General features: G+C 36.1%; 3 protein-coding genes across 7 annotated transcripts; 1 reads left to right on the top strand and 2 right to left on the bottom strand.

The window, feature by feature from the left end:
- Nucleotides 1-2,189: 2,189 nt before the first annotated feature.
- Nucleotides 2,190-12,166, top strand: LOC132617592 (DEK domain-containing chromatin-associated protein 4). Of its 4 annotated transcripts, none has more exons than XM_060332633.1 (13): nt 2,190-2,349; nt 2,443-2,493; nt 4,740-5,594; nt 5,711-5,744; nt 6,948-7,027; nt 8,876-8,935; nt 9,390-9,500; nt 9,790-9,870; nt 9,958-10,038; nt 10,287-10,758; nt 10,977-11,089; nt 11,370-11,400; nt 11,621-12,166. In XM_060332633.1, the coding sequence occupies exons 3-13, from the start codon at nt 4,755-4,757 to the stop codon at nt 11,779-11,781; spliced, it is 2,064 nt and encodes a 687-aa protein (XP_060188616.1). In that variant the 5' UTR covers nt 2,190-2,349; nt 2,443-2,493; nt 4,740-4,754; the 3' UTR covers nt 11,782-12,166. The 4 variants fall into 4 exon arrangements, with proteins under 4 accessions (XP_060188616.1, XP_060188615.1, XP_060188617.1 ...); XM_060332632.1 differs by having other exon boundaries at nt 4,694-5,594; XM_060332634.1 differs by lacking the exons at nt 2,190-2,349; nt 2,443-2,493 and adding an exon at nt 2,736-2,770 and having other exon boundaries at nt 4,694-5,594.
- A 936-nt stretch (nt 12,167-13,102) lies between these two features.
- Nucleotides 13,103-15,902, bottom strand: LOC132617769 (nuclear transcription factor Y subunit B-3-like). Of its 2 annotated transcripts, XR_009573824.1 has the most exons (3): nt 14,756-15,902; nt 13,371-14,204; nt 13,103-13,219 (listed from the first exon to the last, which is right to left on the bottom strand). XR_009573824.1 is itself a non-coding variant. In XM_060332844.1 (2 exons), the coding sequence occupies exon 2, from the start codon at nt 14,158-14,160 to the stop codon at nt 13,603-13,605; it is 558 nt and encodes a 185-aa protein (XP_060188827.1). In that variant the 5' UTR covers nt 14,161-14,204; nt 14,756-15,902; the 3' UTR covers nt 13,292-13,602. The 2 variants fall into 2 exon arrangements, 1 of the variants encoding a protein (XP_060188827.1); XM_060332844.1 differs by lacking the exon at nt 13,103-13,219 and having other exon boundaries at nt 13,292-14,204.
- A 984-nt stretch (nt 15,903-16,886) lies between these two features.
- Nucleotides 16,887-21,829, bottom strand: LOC132617768 (uncharacterized). The gene is made up of 3 exons (XM_060332843.1): nt 21,672-21,829; nt 19,295-21,541; nt 16,887-17,233 (listed from the first exon to the last, which is right to left on the bottom strand). Exon 2 carries the CDS (start codon nt 21,531-21,533, stop codon nt 19,515-19,517), a length of 2,019 nt encoding a protein of 672 aa, XP_060188826.1. The 5' UTR covers nt 21,534-21,541; nt 21,672-21,829; the 3' UTR covers nt 16,887-17,233; nt 19,295-19,514.
- Between the last annotated feature and the right edge of the window lie 965 nt (nt 21,830-22,794).

The raw sequence follows: 22,794 nt of genomic DNA, 5'->3' as shown, positions 1-22,794 counted from the left end.
ATATGTTTACATACATGCTGAGCTTTAATACTTGAAAAGTGATTAGTATTTAAATGCTGAATCATAATTTGAAATTGATGGGTTATGAATTTACTATTGAACTTATAGATCAGATCGTCTGAGTTATTGGATTTGCAATTAAATGTTTTATACTTATTTAATGAATTGTCTAATATAAAAGCATGTTCTAATCGAAAGCTATTAAAATTCGCCCGAAGGTAATGATCTAATTCCGCCTAATTAGTAATTCAATTGTTGAATTCTTACATTTACAAATAGTAGATTCCGAAAAGTTATAACTCCATCATCTTTTGTATTTAGTGCCTGCCAATTTGTCCAAAGCCCGTTCCATACTCTGTGGAAGCACACGTTTTGAGGCAAACAAATTGATTAGGTCGAATAACATGTTCCGATTCTTGCTACCCCTCTTGTCGCTCGACCACAAAGGATGGATAAACCTAACTTCATTTTAAAATATTTTAAGATAGATAGACAGTAATAAGACAAGAGAAAGAATTGAACAAAGTCACAAAATCGTTATAAACCGATAAAGAAAGAGTAGGGCGAAGCCCACGAGCAATCTTTCTAAAGCAAGAAGCAAAGGGCACAACAGTTGCACGAAAGCCGTTGCTTCTTAGGGGATATCAGTTTTCTTGCTTGTTAGCGCTTGAGCAATAAGATAAAAAGAGCCTTTATCGCGTTTTTTAAGTAAAGTCAAGCTTTAGCAATAGAGCTAGGGTGACTTGCTTAGACATCACTTTCTAGTTGTTTAATATAAAAACGTGTTTTTATCGAAAGTTATTAAAGTCGTTTGAACTTCTAAGTAATGATTTAGTTCCGCCCCTATCAATTTTATAATTGTTGAATTCTTACATTGAGCCTGTTTGGATGGGCTTATGCCTATAAGCTGCAAACAGCTTATAAGCTAAAATAAATAAATTGGAGTAGTCTAAGAGCCTGTTTGGATGAGCTTATCAAACAGCTTATAAGCTAAAAAAAATAAGTTGGGGTAGTCTAACTTATTTTTTTTGGCTTATAAGTGCTGCTTTAGATAAGCTAAGTCAAATGAGCCCAATTATTTTTTGAGTTTATTTTAAGTACAAAATGACTTTAAGCTGCAACTAAACACTCAAAAAAGCTGAAAATAACTTATAAGCAACTTATAAGCCAATCCAAACGGATTCATTTACATATAGTAGATTCCAAAAAGTTATAGTAACTCTCATCTTTTGGATCTAGTGATTGTCGTCATTTATTCAAATATCAAGGTGGTTTTTGGAGGGAAAATGTAGCGGGAAAAAGAACCAAAAAGTGAAAGAAAACAAGAAAAAGATAGAAGGAGGTTTGGTGAGTCAACGATCATTAAAGCACTGTTGCGTAGAAAAGCTTTGCAGGTCCAAAACGAATATTCTAATCTCCACCGTCGATTTCAAGATGCCATCAGCAAACCGATCATACACCGTTCATCTAAAAGTCCAGTTTATACCACATCCGTTTTATTTTTAAGCAGTCCAAAAAAAGAATGATATTTTTTTTTATAGATTTAGGACCCGTTTGGCCATGAGAATTTTTTATTTTTTTTCAGAAAATTATTTTACTTTATTTAAAAATTAACATTTGACTATGTAAATTTTAAATAAAAAGACCTAAAAACTTGTTTTTTCACTTTTTTTTTAACTTTTAATACATTCAAACAACCAAATATTCTTTACAAAAACTATAACCAAATACAACTCAATCTTGAACTCTAACTTCAAAATTCCAAATAAAGCGAAACCTATTTGATTTTCATGGCCAAACGCCTACTTAGTATTTTTTTCTGTCCTAATTTATGTGACACATTTTTTTTAATTTATTAAAAAAATCACCTTCCTATGTTTAGAAACAATTTAACCTTATTAATAATTTACAGCTACATAAATATCTATTTGCATTGCAGATTTCAAAAGTTTTTACTTTCTTTCTTAAACTTTATGTCAAATTAAATGGTGCAATAAATTGAAATATGATAAGGTAATAATTTTACTTGAAGCTTCTCCTTTTCGTCATTAAAATATTTATAGCTACATAAATATTTATAATTTATTTTATACAGTTCAAATTTCGTGCTGAGGTAAACATGAACGTATAAATTGGGATAGACGAGTAGTACAGCAGCTCTGATCCGACATGGCATTAAACCGCATTTAAATGCTGAATTTGGAGTCCGCAGTGTGTATTTTTGGACACATAACCAAAAAGTGTGAAAACGTTGAAACGAAGAGAGAGAAAAATAAGAGAGAGAAACACTGAGTTATGAGAGTGTGAGCTTAAGCTTCGAAAATCGCTATTTTTGGCTCGTAAATCTCTGTAAGTTTGTCATCAGTTTTATGCAAATTTGAGGTCTATTGTTATGTATTTTGTATGTTATTTTTTGTTAAAACGTTTTTTTTTTTTTTGCAGCTTAGGGTTTCGTAGTGAGCTGAAATCGGTAAATTTTGCTCGTAAATCTCTGTAAGTGTTTCGTAATTTTACATCAATTTTGTGCATTTAGTGCGTTTTGTTCTGTATTTGTATGTTATTGTGTGGTATTTGTGTTATTTTTTTTTTTTGGTTTTTGGCAGCGTAGGGCTAAATTTTGCTTGTAAAGTTCTCTTAAGTTTTTCTTAATTTTGCATCAATTTTGTGCATTTAGTGCGTTTTGTTTTGTATTTGTATGTTATTATGTGGTGTTTGTGTTAAAAAGTGTTTTTTTTAGCAGCTTAGGGCTAAATTTTGCTCGTAAATCTCTGTAAGTATTTCTTAATTTTAGATCAATTTTATGCAAATTTCACTGAATTTCGTGCTTTTTGTTCTACATTTGTCGTTATTTGTGGCGTTGGTGTTGAAAAGTTTTGTTTTTTCCTAGCTTGGGGCTAAATTTTGCTCGTAAATCTCTATAAGTGTTTCTTAGTTTTACATCAATTTTGTGCATTTAGTGCTTTTTGTTCTGTATTTGTATGTTATTGTGTGGTATTTGAGTTAAAAAGTTTTTTTTTTGGCAGCTTAGGGCTAAATTTTGCTGGTAAATCTCTCTCAAGTGTTTCTTAATTTTATGCAAATTTCACTAAATTTCGTGCTTTTTGTTCTGTATTTGTCATTATTTTTGGCGTTTGTGTTAAAAAGTTCTGTTTTTTCCCAGCTTATAAGTGTTTCTTAATTTTACATCAATTTTGTGCTTTTTGTTCTGTATTTGTATGTTATTGTGGGGAATTTGTGTTAAAAAGTTCTGTTTTTTTTGGCAGCTTAGGGCTAAATTTTGCTCGTAAATCTATGCAAGTGTTTCTTAATTTTACATCGATTTTGTGCAAATTTGACGAATTTTGTGCTTTTGTTCTGTATTTGTCGTTATTTTGTGGCGTTTGTGTTAAAGAGTTTTGTTATTTTGCGGCTTAGGGGTAGATTTAACGAAATATTGGATCTTTATACTCTTTTGTTTTGTTTTTTAACGGTCGGTGTGTTGAGTTTCATTGAATCTAGAAATACTTTGAAGATATAATTTGTACAATTCTAGAAAATCTAGTTTTGTGCTGTTTCGGTTAATATTGAGCTGCACTAATTACTGCCAAATTGTTGCCTCAAGTATATGACAAAAATATTGCAAATTAATACAAAAGATTTGCTTATATGTGTGGCTTGTTATGTTGCTTGGCATGTTCATATGTTGCTTGGCATATTTGTATGTAGTTAAATATATTTGATTTTAACTTGGTGAGCTAAAGTCGCTAAATTTTGCTTGGAATCTCCGTAAATGTTTCTTAATTTTACATCAATTATATGCAAATTTCATGAATTTTGAGCTTTCTGTTCTTTGTTTGTACGTTATTGTGTTAAAAAGTTTTGGCTTTTTGTAGCTTGGGTTTCGTAGATTTAGCGAAAAATTGGATCTTTTTTCTCTTTTTTTTTTCTCCCCTTCTCGTTGTATGTGTTAAGTTTCATTGAATCTAGAAATATTTTGAAGATATACTTTGCAGAATTCTACTAAATCTAGTTTTGTGCTGTCTAGGTTAATATTGAGCTGCACTAATTAGTGCCAAATTGTTGCTACAAGTATATGACAAAAGTATTATTATTTACTACAAAAGATTTGCTTATATCCGTGACTTGTTATGTTGTTTGGCATATTTGTAAAGTTAAAATGTATAAATAAGACAGCTTTTGCAATTTTATTGCAAATTACTACAAAAGCTTTGATTATATGTGTGACGTGTTATGTTGCTTGGCATATTCGTATGCAGTTAAAAGTTAAACTGTATAAATAATTCAGCTTTTGTAGTAATATTGTAAATTACTACAAAAGCTTTGCGTATATGTGTTATGTTGCTTGGTATATTCGTATGGAGTTAAAAGTTAAAATGTATAGATAATTCAGCTTTTAGTAGTATTGCAAGTTACTACAACAGCTTGCTTATATGTGTGACGTGGCATGCTGCTTGGCATGTTTGTCTGCTGTTAAAGTTAAAATGTATAAATAGTTCAGCTTTTATTGTAATATTGCAAATTACTACAAAAGCTTTGCTTATATGGGTTATGTGTTATGTTGCGTGGCATATTCGTATGCAGATAAAAGTTAAAATGTATAAATAGTTCAGCTTTTGTAGTTATATTGCAAATTACTACAAAAGCTTTGCTTATATGTTTAACGTTTTATGTTGCTTGCCATATTTGTATGCAGTTACGTTTCTGCTACTTGCTAAAGCCTTTTTCTTTTCGCCGATTAGAGTTGAATTTTAGTTATGGGAGAAGGGGAGACGGTTTCTGAGTTGGCGGAGGTACCTGCTAATGGAAATGTGGTAGTGGAAGGTAAGAGTGAAGCTATTACCAAGGATACGGACGAGGAAAAGGATGGAATAAAGGAAGCGCAAGAAGAAGAGAGCAAACAGACTGATAATGTGGAAAAGTCTGAAAAGATGGATATAGACAAAGAAGAGGTAAAAGAAGCCAATGGAGAAGAAGAGGTGAAAGAAAGCAAAGAAGAAGAAGAGGTCAAAGAAAGCGAAGAAGAAGAGGTAAAAGGAAACAAAGAAAAAGAGGAAGAGGTGAAAGAAAGCAATGAAGCTAAAGAAGTGGTGAAACCTGACCAGGAAATTAAAGCGGAGGAAGAGAAGCTGGAAGCCAAGAGTGAGGCAATGGAAGAAGAGATGACTGAAGCGCCAAATACTAAGGACGAGGAAGAAGAAATGGCTGAAGAGCCAGATAATAAGGATGAGGATGAAGAAATGGCTGAAGAGCCAGATAATAAGGATGATGAGGAGGTTAAAGAGGAGGCAGATGGAGAGAAAGAGGATAAAGAAAGCAACAAAAAGCATAAAGATGAAGAAGGGTCTAAGAAGAGTGTTAAATCTAAGGGGGTGAAAAACAAGAAAAGAAAACGGGAAGTTGCACAGAAGAAGGAGAAGGAACCAAAAACTCCTGCACCCTCAACAAGTGACCGTCCAAAGAAGAAGGAGAAGGATAAGGAGCCAAAAACTGCTGCACCCTCAACAATTGACCGTCCAGTACGTGAACGCAAATCTGTTGAAAGGCTTGTTGCATCTATTGACAGAGATGCCAACAAGGAATTCCGTATTGAAAAGGTCTGCTACACAACTACTGATATTTGCTGCCTCTTCCCCCTTTGCTTTTCCAGATTTTAGGCCCACACTGTACGTTTAATGTTGCTTGATGAATTTGTGTTTTATGTGCTCTGCAGGGCCGTGGAACTGCACTAAAAGATATCCCAAATGGTATTCTACTTATTAATTCTCTTAATTCTAGAATGATACCTCTATTATAAAATTCAGTCGGATTCCTGACCTCATGGGATTTCATATAGCTGCAAATTAACATTGTGAACAACTCAACATGCAGAGAGAATCATGTCTTCTGATATCTGCTTCTTTCATAATCGAGGACATCCAACAAATTTGTAACAAAAATGACATGCCTTTGCTTCCCCCACCCCCAAAGAAAGATTATGCCTTTGTCGTGAAACTTTATAAATTTTCAAACAACAAACAAAAACAACTATACCTCAATCACAGACAAGTTAAGGTCTATAAAAAGTAGTTTCTCTAGCATTGGATATTCTTTACATTTATATATAAATCTAACTAGACCAATGTCCTAGCTACTATTGGGTCTAATGTTAACGAACTAGCATGCTAAAACTTGGTCTCAATTCATTGGTATAGTATATAGATCTTTTTCTTCCATTGTGCCCTATTCTTTGCTAGGTCTGCTCTGCGTGTAATCCAAGAGATTGTAGGTCTCACTACAACTTCCATGTGTTAGGTCTGTATGCTTTTCTGTTACTCTGCAAATGAATACAGAATTGGTTGGTTACAGTATTTGCCTCTGTTACTTACAACCTGTTCGTGGACTACTTGTGTTCCTACAAAAATATAGGTTTAGAGTTTAGGACCAATTACTTGCATCTGAGCTCATTTTCCAGGGTGGATCCAGTGGTTTTGCACTGGGTTCATCCAAACCCAGTATTTTCGACACGTAGAATAAGTTTTTATTTGAAAACCGACAAATATTTCAACAAATATTAGATCCGATCATCCGAACACAATTTTAAAAGTATAATGAGTCGTTTCTTCCTGGTATACCAATTTGTGTGTTGTTAGTTTTCTTCTCTTGTTTTCTTCTTTTTGTCACTTCTTTGTGTATCCAGGATTAGGTTATTTGGAAGTGTAGTGACCAGATGATCCAATAGCTGATCAAAAAGAAAGTCTCTAGTGATCCAATACTTTGCTAAGTAGCCTATTTTCCTTGATGTATTTTTTCCCCATTTATGAGAATGTAGATTTTGCTATTTTGCCAGTTTCTGGCCCCTCTTTTTTGGGCACATTTAATTGTCTGATGTCTAATGATTCAGCTGAGATTATTTGATTACCGTAAAAACCTTTTTCATTCTTTTCTTTGTTTTTTGTTTTTAAATTCAGTTGCATACAAATTATCCAGAAAGAAGACTGAAGAGACATTCAAACTGCTGCACACAATTCTCTATGGACGGCGTGGAAAGGTGACATGTGGACTTGCAGTTCTATTCTTTTTCTAATGTCTGTCTCGGAATGGTATTTTTATCTAGTCGAAGAACTAGTTACGTCCCTGAAACTTTCTTCTTGACAATGGAAGAGTTTCTTTACTAGAGCTATTTAACTTCTCTTGTGAGTACATCAAGATTGCCTTGGATAGCTATAAGTTTTACTGTGCATATTTGGAGTTTTAATGGTCAAATTATGTAACTAATGAGCTCTTTTACCAATCAGATCTTCGAAATTCCCAAGTTTTTTTCAAGTTTCATATGCTATTACTGTTTTTTTTTTTGGGGGGGGGGGGGGGGGATCAGTAAAAGATAAAGTACTTGTTTCTAACACTGAACGTTGTTATACACTGATATGTGTTATTGTAGCTTTGTTTTTGCAAGCTCTAAAACAATTTTAAGTTCATTATATGTTTTTTGTGTTCATTAAGGGGAGCCTTGGCGTAACTGGTAAAGTTGCTGCCATGTGACCCGGAGGTCACGGGTTCGAGCTGTGGAAACAGCCTTTTGCAGAAATGCAAGGTAAGGCTGCGTACAATAGACCCTTGTGGTCCGGCCCTTCGCCGGACCCCGCGCATAGCGGGAGCTTAATGCACCGGGCTGCCCTTTATATGTTTTTTGTGTCCTCCAGTCCTCCCTAGGGAAGTGATGGAATTTTCTTACTGCGATTTTCAAGAGTTTGAATAGTTCATACAATATCTTATTTGTAGTTCCAATAAATTCAGACCAGTCCCAATGATAAATAGTTGTAGTCAGGAAAAAAAGCTTGAATCCTGACGATTCCATAGGATCAGATAGTCGCAAAATGTATTTATCAACCGACATCTGTTGATCTTTATTAGTCTTATGAACCTGGAGAAGGAAAAAGAAAAAGAAAATTTTAAAAAGAAGCTTTGATGTGATTGGAATTTTGGCATGTTGTGTTGACGTTGTGCACAATGCAGAACCTGAGTTTCTCTTGCTTATGATGAGACTGTATCCTTCAGAAAGTAGAATTACCTGATGGGGACTTTCAAAGTTTACTCTTTTTAAGTCATCCCGTATCGCGTGATAGCCTAAAAGTTGTGTGTTTTCTTGATGTTAGTTGTTTTGCAAAAAGTCATCTTTCTTCTTCCCCTATCGCGCCCTTGAAAGGAAAATAGAATCACTATATGAAATCACTGAGGAGAAATTATGAACATTTCACCTTTTGCTTCGAGGAAATTATTTGCATCATTTTAGGGTGAGAACAATGTTGTGGTACTTTAAACGTTTTGGATTTTGTTTTAGCCACATCGTTGGTCTACTTTATTCTTTCGCAACTCAAAAGCAATGTGAGAAGTGTAGTGATGCAAATAATTTTGAGATCATTTGCAGCTTAGTCCAGGAAGAAGTTTGTATTTCTTTAAGAAAAGATATGTTTATCAAATTTTTCTTGTTTCTAAAGAGGCATGTCTTGCCACATAAATGATGATACTATTAAGGTACTTCCTTTTCCTTTGCCGGCAAGCAGTTAAAGCTTTATGATCTCTAAGATATATTCCTTATAAAAAAGATCTGTAAGATTATTTACCAGAGTATGCTTTTCTGTATCGGATTCTAAGTTTTAGTGATTGCTCTAACTTTTTGTGGATTTCCCTTTCTTTTTGTCGGGCCATTATATGATGGTTCAATGAATTTGGCATGATTCTTCTATTGATAACTTGATTAGGACTATTCTGCATGTTAGTTGATCTCCACTTATGGAACTAGTAAGCAGCTCATGCCTTCTAGAATTATGTTCTCTTCTGATTGCTTTGCTAGTTTCAACTTTTTATTCTTTTTGCTTATAGTTCTTGTCCTTCGCAGGCAGCTCAGATCAAGAGCAATATTTCACGGTTTTCTGGCTTTGTGTGGCATGAAAATGAGGTATATGACATCTCATGTTTCAGAACTGCCTTGGGCTTTTTTATTTTTGATGGAAACAAAAATTTTATGGGGGATATAGGTGATTTGATAGATCTGATCGGCAACAGTTAGTTTTGTCTGTTCATACTTCATAGTCTCCCCCTACTTTTGCTCTCATGAATCTGAGATTGTAATTACAGCACTGACCAACACCTTTTGGTGCTGAGTCTTCTTTTATGTATACAAATGGTTACCTATTTAAAACAAAAGTTTTCCTAGATGAGGAAATAACTATCTCTTTCCTTTTTTCGCCTGGTATGTTGATCTGGAGAATTTGAGCATTAACCTTCTATTTGCTTGGTCATACTGGTTGTAAATGTATCTCATTCGTTGTTTCTCAAAAAATGCATTTCATTCGTTGTCTTATGATTAAGATTTTAGAAATGCCTGAGGTTAGATAATTGTAATATTGCAGGAAAAGCAAAAGTTGAAAATAAAAGAAAAGCTTGACAAGTATGTAAAAGAGAAGCTGTTGGAATTCTGTGATGTACTGGATATACCTATTACCAAAACTTCATCAAGAAAGGTTGGTTCATATACTTTAGCTGCATGTTAGACCTTTTTATTTCACGTAAGTAGTTCTTCTTTAATCAGTCACGTGAATTTATCTTATGAGTGGATTACATATCAAAAAGAAAAAAAATTTATCTCGTGAGTGAAAGCCAACTAGGTACTTGAGATTTTTTCTTTTGAAAATCGACTCAGAAAATTGCTTTCATCCTCAACTTGTCACTTCATACTATGTGAGGACTATATTTTGTACACAATTTCCCTCTCAAGTGTCTTAAACTAATTAGGACTTTTTTATGGATTAGGAAGACATAGTGGTAAAGTTGATGGACTTTTTGGAAGCTCCTCATGCTACAACTTCTGAGTTGCTTGCCGAGAAGGAACAGGTTGGTGACTTCTGATACAGATAAAAGCATCTGTGACTTGTTCTGTTTGTCTATAGTGTGCTGAAACATCTCTGGTAAAATGAACAGTCAAGTAAAGGAAAGAAGCGTAGAAGAGAGAGCAAAAAGAGCCCCTCGTCGGCATCTGTCAGTTCAAAAGGTTCAGCTAAGGTATTCCTCTCTCTTAACATTTATCGAACTTTAGTAGTGAAATACCAACTAATATATGGTTTTGGGCTTGCAACTAGTAACTTGTATCCTGTAGGCTTATTATATTTCATGACAAAATTGATAAAAAAATCTATTTAATTTCATTGCACAAACTTTTTGGTTATTTTTTTACTTGTTCTCACCTTAAGTTTCTGCACTCAGTTCCTAAGATCTCAGAGGGTTAATCACATCATTTGACACATTTACAGAGTGGAAAAAAAACCGAAACAGCATCTCAAAAGGCTGAGAAGAAGAAGAAGAATGTGCCTGAGTCGGAAGATGAGTCTGAGCAAGAAGATGATGTCCATGAGGAGGAATCTGAAGAGGAAAAAGCTAATGGTGTTCCCGAGGAATCTGATGATGAGAAGTCAGATCAAGCTGAAAGTGAGAAGGAGAGTGAATCTGAAGATGAGCCTGAGGAGGACAAGAAAAAGCATAAGCAAAGTTCAAGTAAGTCTTCTACAAAGAAGGAGCCTGCTGTGAAAGCTAAGACCAAGAAACCTGCAGTCTCTAAACTACCAAGTCCTGCTCCCAAAAAGACCCCTTCAAAATCACCAAAGAGCTCAAAGCACAATGCAAGCAATGATGCAACTCCAAAAGCATCTTCAAAGAAGAAAAAAGCTGAAGTAGTTAAAGAAAAATCTTCAACGCCAAAGAAGTCTACTCCCAAAGAAAATACTGGTGAGAATGACCCATATATGTCCGTTTATGCATTATTATGAAGTGTTCAAGTATGGTTTATTTTGTCGTGATGACTGTCAAAGGTAGCCTCTCTACTTCACAAGGTAGGAGTAAGGTCTGCGTACGCTCTACCCTCCCTAGACCCCACTTTGTGGGATTTCACTGGGTATGATATTGTCGTTGACTATATTTTTCAATGAGCTTTTCTGTTTGTGCAGGGAAAAAGACCGTAAAGGGAAAGGACAAGAGCAAAGAAGATAAATTGAGACCAAGTGATGATGAACTCAGAAATGCAATCTGTGAAATTCTAAAAGAAGTCGACTTTAACACGGTGAGCATTGAACTCTAATTAAGTTGCTTGTTCTTTCTGTGACTGTAGATGTTACGGTGCAATTTTCACCAATTCTTTTTTCTCTTCAAGGCATCATCATGCAATTTACTTGTGTGATTGTTCTGTGGTCATTTAGACATGTAATCTTCTCTGTATTCCTTTTTGCCATGATGCTTTAGGGCATTGCATGTTCGAGTGATCACATTTTCAGAAATGGTAATTTACATTCTCAAATTTTGTACTTCTGAATTGCTAACATCCTGTTTGTTTGTGCTTGCAGGCCACGTTTACAGACATTCTGAAGCAACTTGGTAAGTGTTCCGTATTTCGTCTCTTCTTGGGCAATTCTTTGGGTGTGTACCTAGATAAAAAAGATGCTAGGTCTTGTTGATTATTTCTCGTAGTTAAGTTAATACTCTTGAGAAATATGGTGTACTTCCTCCATTAGGCCATTGTAGCAAGATATTTAGATTTCTAATGAGCGCTCTCCTTGTTTCCTAACCAATACATGACATTTTTTTTCTTCTGCAGCCAAGAGGTTTGATACAGATCTCACGCCCAGAAAATCGTCTATAAAGATTATGATCCAGGATGAGCTTACTAAACTAGCTGATGAGGAAGATGACGAGGACGAGGAAGTTGAGGCTGAGAAGGATACCAAAAAGCCTTCTGGCAAAGGCGTGAAAGCCTGAAAACATGAGGAGAATGTAATCACGGGAAATGTAGCCTTCACTGTTTGTTTCAATATCTGACCTCCTCACGAACTTGTGCCTCCAGGCACCGATTATGAGTTCACCAGCTGTAATCTATTGTCAATGTATCGTTTTATGATTAACTCTCTGACTAGGATATGGTAGAACTATAAATGCCTGAGCCCAGTGCAAGATTACTGCTTGTATAAACACATTTGTAGGTTTTTTCCCCTGTAGACTTATTTAGCTGCCCTGGTGATGGATAAAGTACTGTAATCAAAATCAACTTCCATTTGGGAGTATGTAGGGCTGTTTTCTTTTTAATGGGCTGGATTTTTTCAGCCTGAGATCGTCTATAAACTTGCAACATTTTGCTTGTGGCAAACTAGTGTTTGAACTCGGAACTACCTGTGTTTGGCGTGATCACTGCATAGTCATGTTTGCCCAGGCCATTTCCTTTCATGCTAACCTAAAATATCTTATGTGCGTTGGAAATTAGGAGTTGAAAGTGTTAAAATGTGGTAGAATAGAATTATTCAACGTAGAGGATAAGTTTTATAATGTCACTGATTTATGAGATCAAACTAGTGTTGGTTTGCTTTCAATTTGCTCTTTGCTTTTGTTGTGCTTTGTGTCTTAGAAGTGTTGTTTTCCTACAAATCTATTGGTAAGAGTGTTAACGTTTTATGTGAGTTAAGACATGTGATTCATTCGAACCCTGCCATAGACGAACTTGGTAATATAAGTTTGAGGTTTGAACCCTGCCATAGACAAACCTGGTATTATAAGTTTTGAGGTTCGAACCCTGCTATAGATAAACTTGATATTATACATTTGAGGTTCGAACCCTGTAGACAATATTTATGGGGAGAAGTATAGAGCCTGTTTGGATGGGCTTATGCCTATAAGCTGCAAACAGCTTATAAGCTAAAAAAAATAAGCTGGGTAGTGTAACTTATTTTTTTTGCTTATAAGTTGCTTTAGATAAGTTAAGTCAAATGGGCCCAATTATTTTTTTGAGCTTATTTTAAGCACAAAATGACTTTAAGCTGGCCAGCCAAACACTCAAAAAAATTGAAAACAACTTATAAGCAACTTATAAATCAATCCAAACGGGCTCATAGAGACTGACCCATTACCTACTCAGTTTCGAACTTTGCATAGCTGGCTGAAAAACGTCTTTTCTACACCCAAAATTGTACAAGTCGGCCTACCTGATACCAGCCGGCCATAGTCGCACTATTCATCCTATTAACATGCTATGATACACGACATTTTAGTGGGCAGATGATTACATCTTTACATGGTTAAGAGTACTTAGTTTTTCAATGGTGAACAATATAAATCGTTTTTGCATTAGCAAAGCTATTTTGTTAAAAGTCAACTGACAAACTATATGAGTAGACAATTACAACACGTTAAACTACCATGCTTACACCTCATTGTAATGTACACACATATTTACCAATTTACATATCTGTAGAATATAGTACTACCGAGTCTGATTACGTCCTATTTTGTTAAAAGTCAACTAACAAACTATATGAGTAGACAATTACAACACGTTAAACTACCATGCATGCTTACACCTCATTGTAATGTACACACGTATTTACCAATTTACATGTCTGTAGAATATAGTACTACTGAGTCTGATTACGTCCTCCAGTAGCTGTAACGCCCGTACTTGAGCTGTTGACAGTTTAAGCAAACCGATACAGTCATTGACTAGAAATGCTCTTTCAAGTCTCGATACATGTTAGCAATCCAGCGTGTCACATTGTCTTGACTCCATATAATTGTCATTATATTTCATCAACACTACCTTGGTCTCCCAACATCAAGAAACTGAGACCCTGCAGTACCAACACCAGCAACATTATCATTCGTCCGATCATATACTCCGGTACCATACACGTGTCCTTGATGATGATGCTGACCCCCCATCATCACCATATCATAATCCTCAACATAACTACCACCCATATTCACTGATCCACTACTCTCTTTCTCTCCAACCATACCACTTTTTTGCCCTTCTAGATCCCTAAACCTCTGCAAATAAACTTTAAGGGGCTCAATATATTCTTCAAAACCAAGAGTTGTCATTGCCCACATCAAATCATCACCATTAATGGTCTTCCTCTTTTCTCTCTGGCACTTATCTGATGCTTCTCCAGTGATAAAACTTATGAATTCAGAAACACATTCTTGAACTATCTCTTTAGCATCTTTCGATATTTTCGCGTTCGCTGGTAAAGCTTTCTTCATGATTCTGCTTACATTTGCTATTGGTAGGAACCTGTCTTGTTCTCTTAGTGAACTTTCAGTATTGCTGTTATCTCTGTGTCCTCCTGATTCATTGTCTGAATCTGCCATTGATATAAGCTTTTCTTGATGATCAGCACAAAAAGTGATAGTACCTGTAAAATTATAAGGTAACAGAATAAAATATATGTGGTGACAGTTTTTGAACTTTAGTAAAAGACTCAAACTTTATATTATCTTTTTGACATTCTCAACCAAGTTTGATTTATATTTTTTTCATAAAAGAACAAAAGAGAACCAAAAAAAATAAAATAAAAAAATCAAGTACTCCAATGATACTCTATAGAGAATATTGAGCTTCAACAAGAAAATGGAGAAAAAAAGTCTGTTTTTTTCCCTCTTAAAACCTACCAAAATACAAAAAGATTCAAGCTTTATGAATTTAGCTTTGTCATTCTTGATCAAATTAGAATCTTTTTGCTTTTTCTTTCTCTTTTTTTCTAAAATCCCACGAAATTAAAAAGAAAAAGAAGCAGAAGAAAAAAGAAATATTCACACTTTATGAATCCGCTTTTGTCATTCTCTACCAAATTAGTTTTTTTTTTTTTAACCACCAAAAATTATAAAAATAAAGAACTTTAATTGAAGCTTTAAGAACAAAAAAAAAATGGAGAAAGGATTTGAGGTTTGAATTTATGCAACTTACAGTGTGTTTGGAGAAGCAGAGTGGAGTGTGAAGCAGAGAGTTATGAGAATTGGATAAGATGGAATATAATGAGGTCCGTTGGATTAAAATTGTATTAAATTATGGCATAGTGGTTAATACGTGGAAGCATGTTATTGGTTGTTGATTTAGCCAAAAGATCAGGGACGTCTGTATCTTATATGGGGTATGGTCGGTTTGGATAGGGCCATATTTTTATCATTGCTTACGTGGATCATTAACTTTTTAACTTTATATTTTGATTATTTAAAGGGAAAGCACATCTAATTACATGTTTTTGTTTTTTACCCGAACTTGAAATCTTGGATTAATTTAGCACAGTATATTTATGCATAGCCTACACTATAAACATGAAAAGACTCCAAATGACTAGTGCTCCAAACTAGAGAACAACAATGATTTTGCTTCAAGCCCAAACTTAAGAAACTATCTTGGACCTTTTGGTTCAGAACAAAGATATAATCCCATAACATCTCTCCGGGGTCGTTTGGTTCAGAACAAAGATATAATCCCATACTTATATGGGTTGGTGATACCAAAATTTTGGTATAAATTCACACTGATTTATTATGCGTGGGCATACTAGGAGGGATAGAATTAGGAATGAAGATATCCGAAACAAGGTGGGAGTGGCATCGGTGGAGGACAAGATGCGGGAAGCGAGGCTGAGGTGGTTTGGGCATGTGAAGAGGAGAGACACAGATGCTCCAGTGCGGAGGTGTGAGAGGCTGGCTATGGACGGTTTCAGGAGAGGCAAAGGGAGGCCGAAGAAGTATTGGGGAGAGGTGATTAGATAGGATATGACACAGTTTCAGCTCACCGAGGACATGACCTTAGATAGGAGGTTGTGGAGGACTCAGATTAGGATAGAAGGCTAGGTGACTTATCCTTCCACCATAGTAGTTGTAGTTCTGCTCATTTGTTTATTGCCATTTGATTTCTGCATTTTATTGCTGCTTATATTTGTGGGGCCGTTGTACTTTGATTATCTTATTTATTTATAGTAGTTAATGCTTCTTTCTTTCCGTACTGTTCTACCATGACTTTCTCTTTTTTGTTATTCCTTGTTTTCATCTTGTTTTCGATATGCTTGTCCTTATCTGACCTTTTATCTTGTTTTCCTCTCTTGAGCCGAGGGTCTTTCGGAAACAGCCGCCCTACCTTTCAAGGTGGGAGTTAGGTCTGCGTACACTCTACCCTCCCCAGACCCCACATGATGAGATTATACTGAGTTTGTTGTTGTTGTAACCTAACACAGGATAAATGTAATCCCAAATTTTGTAACCAATTAGTGTCATAATGCAGGTTAGCAAACGACCCCTCACAGAGCTATTACTACTCTAGTTAGCTCTCCTTCGAGAATTTAACAACATACCCAGTGTAATCCCACAAGTAGAATCTAAAAAGCGTAGGATGTACGTAAACCTTACTCCTACTTTTGTGGGATAGAAAGGTTGTTTCTGATACACTTAGCCGAAAATAAGATGGCAAAATAACATGATACAAAGCAAAGATAGTACTGAAAAAAAAAAAACCTACACGATTACTAAATAATAGAACTAATAAGGAGAAGTGGAGAGGAGGCTTCCCCCATCTCTCCCACATGAAGTACGATAGCACTCGCTTACCTACTAACCTTCTATCCTAATCCTTTGAAACTTTCTTCCATTGAATATTTCTTTTTTGAGAAGGTAAAACAAGTATAGAAGTTTGAAGCAAAGACGGGTGCACAAATTATCTGCACTTCAATATGTCTACTGCCATAAAAAAAGTACATGTATAACTATGTGCAGCGCCATCTAATGCGCACATGAAACAATGTTCTCAATTCGCACACAATCCACACACAGACAAAGAACATGCAAGTAGACACAATAAGTAACGAAATAGTCCAATTATAGATGTTATATAGAAGGACTGGAACTATTTCATTGATAGTATTCCATGTACACTTCTCAAAAACTTATAACAAGAAAATTCTATGTACAGTTGCAGAAGAAGAATGAGTGCTAAGCAACATCATACGCCCAACAAAAAAACTGGGTCAAAAACAAACTAAAGATGATACAAAGAGATGCCCAACAAAAAAACTGGGTCAAAAACAAAATAAAGATGATACAAAGAGAAATGATTAGTACAACAAACGCCAGAGCAAGAAGGGAGCAGATCGGCGCCAACCTGTGTGTCAAATCCTCCTAACACATTACATCAAATAGAAAATGTCTATGATAATCTATCAGCTTACAGCAAATTCAAATCACAAGTCACAAAACATTGGATTATTCAAGTCACATTCAACTAAAACATAAATAAGAAAAGAGGCTTAAAACTGAGATAAAAGGTTCCACTAGCAATCTTCACTAAGAGGTAACACCATGTAATATAACATGCTCCCTCAGGCAGAAGCTTCAAGGGGTTTCTTCCATACTTCTTCCAACAGCTTGCTCTATGTCCTCCAAGCTATAATCACAAGAAATAAAGAACATTTGTAATCAACACCTTGCAGAAAAAGAATAATCAAGATTGAAACTACAAGCAGTCTCATGTGGAAAAGATCAAAATTCAACAGTCTAAATTAGCAACACAACTCCTTTTGGTGTAAAGGGATGTACTAAGAAGATCATGCTTCAGTTATTTATGTTTTACATTCCTTGTAAGAAGACGTAGGATGGCAAGGACATCTCTGAACGCCAGTGTAATTATGGGTGACTTCCACAGTTTTGAAGTGGAAGTCCAATCTACTATCACTATACAAATATGTTACCTTCTCAACCAAACGAAAAAAAAAAAAAAAAATTGCCCAGCAAGTTGGGGTCGGCTATATGAATCCTTACTAACCATGTTTCTCAAATTAAAATCATCTCAGCCCAACATTATTCAATAAAAAAGAAACAGAAAGTACTAAGAAGTAAAAAGTGCTCCCTCCGGTCCCCCAATTTATGTGGTGTCCCAAGAAAAATGTCATACTTGTTTAGAAACAATTTAACTTTAAACTTCGCACCTTACCCTTAATGAGATGATTATTTTTTTTTAATTGTTCTCAAAGAGATGATTTATATCCAAATAAATGTTTGACTTGTTTTAGATCACAATTTTCAAAAGTCTTTCTATCTATTTTTATGAATTAAGCAGTATTATAAAAAAGCATCAAGATGCGTAATTACAAAAGATAAGTACAAAAGAGACAGATTGTTAGCTCTATTACAATGAGTCTTATGCCATGTATAAGGAGCTTACAAAATCCAAAAGTTTGACATTGGAATCCACAGAGACAAGCTATTCCAACTACATAAATTCAAAAGACATCTACAATTTCAAAAAAAACTCAAAAGACATCTAGCCTTAAGGGAGTTTGGAGTTGATATTCCATTAAAACATCTTCAGTTCCTCTCATCCCAAACACACAAAAAGGGAGTAGGTTGGATCATTGTCCAGGTTTTCCTGATTGAATTATCTTTCTTTTCAAGAAATCCAACTGATGTAGGGCTCCTTGATACTTTCAGGCATGACACAGTTTAGTCCAAAAGTCTTCCTTTCTTTCTTAAACTTTGTGCCTAGTCAAGCACAACCACATAAATTGGCAAGGATGGGAGTATTACATTAGAACACTATTTCTGCTAAAACTAATACAAAACTCAAGCTTATATTGGAAACGCATCACCTACTATTTAGATTACCTACCTGGTGGAAGAACCTGAGAGAAATGTTAATTATACCCCTTTTTAACAAAGGAGTAACTGGCACTCTGTTAGGGTTCTTTGGTAACTAACAAATAAGTTGGGAAATTTGAAAGCCTCGCAGGGTGTACAAAAGGCCATATGTTTTTCAAATTTCCCAAATACCAATAACTAGACATACACCAGCTTGAAGGATATCACCTAACAACAAAGAAAACTGATGGTTTACAAAATATATATATGCTGTTTACTTACAGAATTGAATGAGCAACATGACACTTCCCCAAGAAACATCCACTTCCCTATGGTTTTTATTTTATCAGTCACTTTCTTATGAAGTTAGATTCTACATAAAGTTAATATCAGTCTTCTTTTTAAATTCATAACAATGTTAATAAAAAAAATCAATAAGGTAACAGTGTATTCTTCAGTACCAAGATGGTAGTTGCAGTAAAAAAATTACAGAACATACAAGATCTTCTAAATTACAAGGAATCAAAAAAAAATAAAAAAATCTAGAAGTGATTCAGCATCCACTATACAGTTCTCTTTACACAAGAATTGAAAAGACAAAAAACAGTTCAGCTTTAGCCCATAGAATTATACTACAAGACTAAGGAAAGCGCTTTCCATAAATGACCAGCGTCACACAGTGACTTTGGTTAATTAATAGTAGTTCCCTCCCAACTAGCCCAGACAAGCCCAGGCAAAACACCACATGATAGTGGTCGTGCTTGAGAAGGCCTTCGAACAGAGAACATCCTCCTAAACAGGGAAACAGCAAACACAGATAACATTCATTACCAAAAGCACTAATTCAATGTAAGAGGAGTTGTGAACTTACTTCTTAGTGCTTAGAGTCCAGCAATCCTTTAACAAGAAGACTGAAAGAGCATCAACATTTGTGTGGAGAACATTTCAGAGAGCAACTGCTTGAAGAAGGCAGGTAGCAAGGAAGCCTCTCCGTAGAAAGCCTGAATACACATGGCAAACTCTCAGTGGATTAGATCCTAATCGAGATCTCATTCTGAAGTATCCTTGAAATATGCAGGCAAGCCTGCAGATCACTCAGTAGTTATACGCCGCCTCTTTCCATAATCAGCATCCCTTGACCTTGACCGATGGTCTTCCTCATGTGATAATCGTGATTTGCTGTGTCCCCTTGATGATCTTCCTCTGTCTTCATCATCATATTCTTGCTCACGGTCCTTGTACCTATGATGATCAGCATATCTATCTCTGTCATCCCTATGACGATCTCGATGACTCTCACGATCACGCCCTCGTTCTCGAGAACGTTCACGATCCCTGTCCCTCTCCCTGTCTCGTGTGACATCTCTATCATCTCGGTATCTCTTCTCTGGCCAATCATGATCATGCCCTCGATCCTTTTCACGAGCCATGTCTCTATCATAGGAAGGTTCTCTGCCATCTCGGTGTTTTCTCTCTGTAGAACCAGACCAGTCACGCTCTGATCCCCTGTCTTTCTCTTTCATGTTATTAGGCCAAGCCCCTCTATCGTGAGTTACTTCTCCATACTGATGATCAGACCCAGCTTCTTCTGCATAACTTGACTCTCCTGCTCTACCACCATGCTCATCGCCAGCCCATCCACCCACATTAGGATCAGACCACATCCCCATGTTAGGTCCCTCCATACCAGCACCTGGCATCATTCCCATACCATTCATTGGCATTCCTCTACCAAAGAATGCAGGATTTACATGAGGAGCTACTCCAGGCATCCCAACTCCTCCAACAGGTGGAAAATTTGATAACATACCAGGAAATGGTGGGGCTGGACCACCAGGAAATCCTCCATAACCACCCATTCTTCCCATAGGCCCTCCAAAAGCAGGATCAAAGCCTTGACCCATCATTGTTTGAGGATGCATAAGTGGAGGTGCACCGCCCATACCTTGTCCAAATCCACCTCCACCATTTCCCATCATCCCCCTTCCTGCAATTCCACCAGGCCTGTTTCTCATAGGACCTACAGGACCCCGATTTCCCATATTTTGAGGACCTCCTCTACCCCAACCTCCTCTACCATAACCACCCCTGTTCCCATCTCCACCACCACCTTGATAATTGCCACCAGTAGGAGCATTGTTATTTCCGATTTTACCAGCAGCATCACCAGGCGGCCCCCGCCTTGGTTGGGGAACAGTAGTTTGGGCCGTCTGTTGACTTCGATTCGCCTGAGCCTCACCCATCCTCTTCACATTATACGGTGATGACGCAAAGGCAACCACACATGGCCGCCCATTGAAAACATGACCATTCATCCCTTCCTTACAAGCTGTAGCAGCTGAAGAATCATGAAACTCAACCTGACAATACCCTTTAGACTTCCCACTAGCTTTTTCTTCAAAAAACTTCACCTCCTTCACTAGTCCATACTTGCTCAACTCAGACTCCAACTCCGAATCCGTCGTCCACCAATGCAAATCACCAACAAAAAGAATCGTCGCTCCACCCCCTCCTCCACCCCCAACATTACTTGCCCCATTCACGTTCACATTAACCCCTCCTCCTTGCCTAACCAAATTATCATTTCCAACAACCCCACCACCACCATGAGGTTGTTGTACCATCACCTGAGTTGTCGGAACGTTAACGTTACTATTCCCAACCCGATCAGCCAAATCACTCATCTTATTACTCGACGGGTTACTTAACTCAACCCTAAACCCCCCACCACTAGATGCACCTACCGACACCCTACCCGAAACCCCAGACACAACATCCTCCTCTTTTACGGGTCCCGCACCCGGTAAGTCGACACTCTCAGCCGCCACAACTCCTTGTGGCGGCGGTGGCGGTAACGGAGGGGAAACCGAAACATCAGGTTTCCTCTCTGCCACGTCATCATCATTATCATTATTCCTAGATACAACTAAATCATCATTATTTTTACGCATAGATTGAAGAAAATTCTCACCAACATTAACATCATTATAAAGATCTTCATAATCGTCATCTTCTTCAACAAGAAACCCATCATCTGCAACAGCTGAAATCGCTTCGTTTCTATGAAATTGCTCGATTGGTTCTCCGCCAACACCTTCATTATCATCCATAGCTTAATCTATCAAGAATTAGGGTTAGGGTTAGGGTTTCAGTTGTTATGAACTTAAATAAGCTGATTTTTCTAATTTTAAAACTAAGCTAAATTGAAATTAAGAGACAATAAATTGAAATTGGGGTGATTATCTTACCCGAGGAACTGCTGTTTTAATTTTATTTTATTTGGGAGAGGAGAAACCCTAATTCTTTCTGGAAAGTTGTGAGAGGAAACCTTTGAGAAAGAGGGGGTAATATTTGCCTTATTTTCTTTAGTTGCGTACCCCAACATTTATCTTGTATTGACTATCTACTTGAGTGGGTTCAATTGATTTTGTAAATCTTTATAAATTTGTCTTTAGTATTATATTTTAAATTTCTTTTACTTTTATATAGTATGAGATTTTTTTTATTTTTTATTTTTTACTTTTATATAATATGAGATTTTTTTTTGGTTTCCCAAACAGTGTGTACAATGTCCGTATATGAGCGCGATTAAATCGGGATTGCGCGTTGCTGGGCCTATTTTGGGAAGCTCTCCTGACAAGAATTTTTTTATTTCAAGGCTCGAACGTGATATTTCTGGTTAAGGGTGGAGGACTCCATCCATCCCACTACAATCCATGTTGGTATATATATGAGATCTGAAAATAACAAGTATTTTGTTTTTGGAAGATTAATGTTCCTTTTTAAAAAAAAAAAAATTGTGAAGAGTTATTTTTATTCATTTTCTCGACTTTAAGCACGAGTTAACCAGCACAATCGTGGTTAGTGATACAACTGAGTCGAAAATGTCTATTTAGTCTGTTCTTAGGGTTTGACTGAACCGGAATTTTTTGAATAAATATTTGTATTGAAGTTTGACATGATTAAGAAAAAGGCGATTAGAAAAAAAAATTATCTGGAGTTGAATTTGTAAACAAGGCTTGTTGAGGTCATACAAGGAGATATTTCATTCTCTCAATCAATGTCGAGAGGCCTAGGCTTGATAACTAGAACATGATAATTTAATATTGGGACCCAACATTGAAAAACACAATTCTATAAATGAGCCCGCTTCAGTCTCAAAAGTTATCGCATGGGTGAGGATTGCGCGATACATATGAGGAGACAGTCTTCATTCCCTCAATTAATCAATATTGGATAATCTGATAACCAAAAAAAATGTCATAGAAAAATGAAGAACTAATTAATTACATTTAAGTAATATGAAGTAGAAACTCATATAAAGACACATGCAATGTAATGTATAGATATCTCAATTATATTTCTAAATCC

The sequence above is a fragment of the Lycium barbarum genome, chromosome 11, assembly GCF_019175385.1.
Source record: "Lycium barbarum isolate Lr01 chromosome 11, ASM1917538v2, whole genome shotgun sequence".
Taxonomy (NCBI): Eukaryota; Viridiplantae; Streptophyta; class Magnoliopsida; order Solanales; family Solanaceae; genus Lycium; species Lycium barbarum.
The sequence above is the reverse complement of the archived record's forward strand: the minus strand, read 5'-3'. Positions and strand labels throughout refer to the sequence as shown.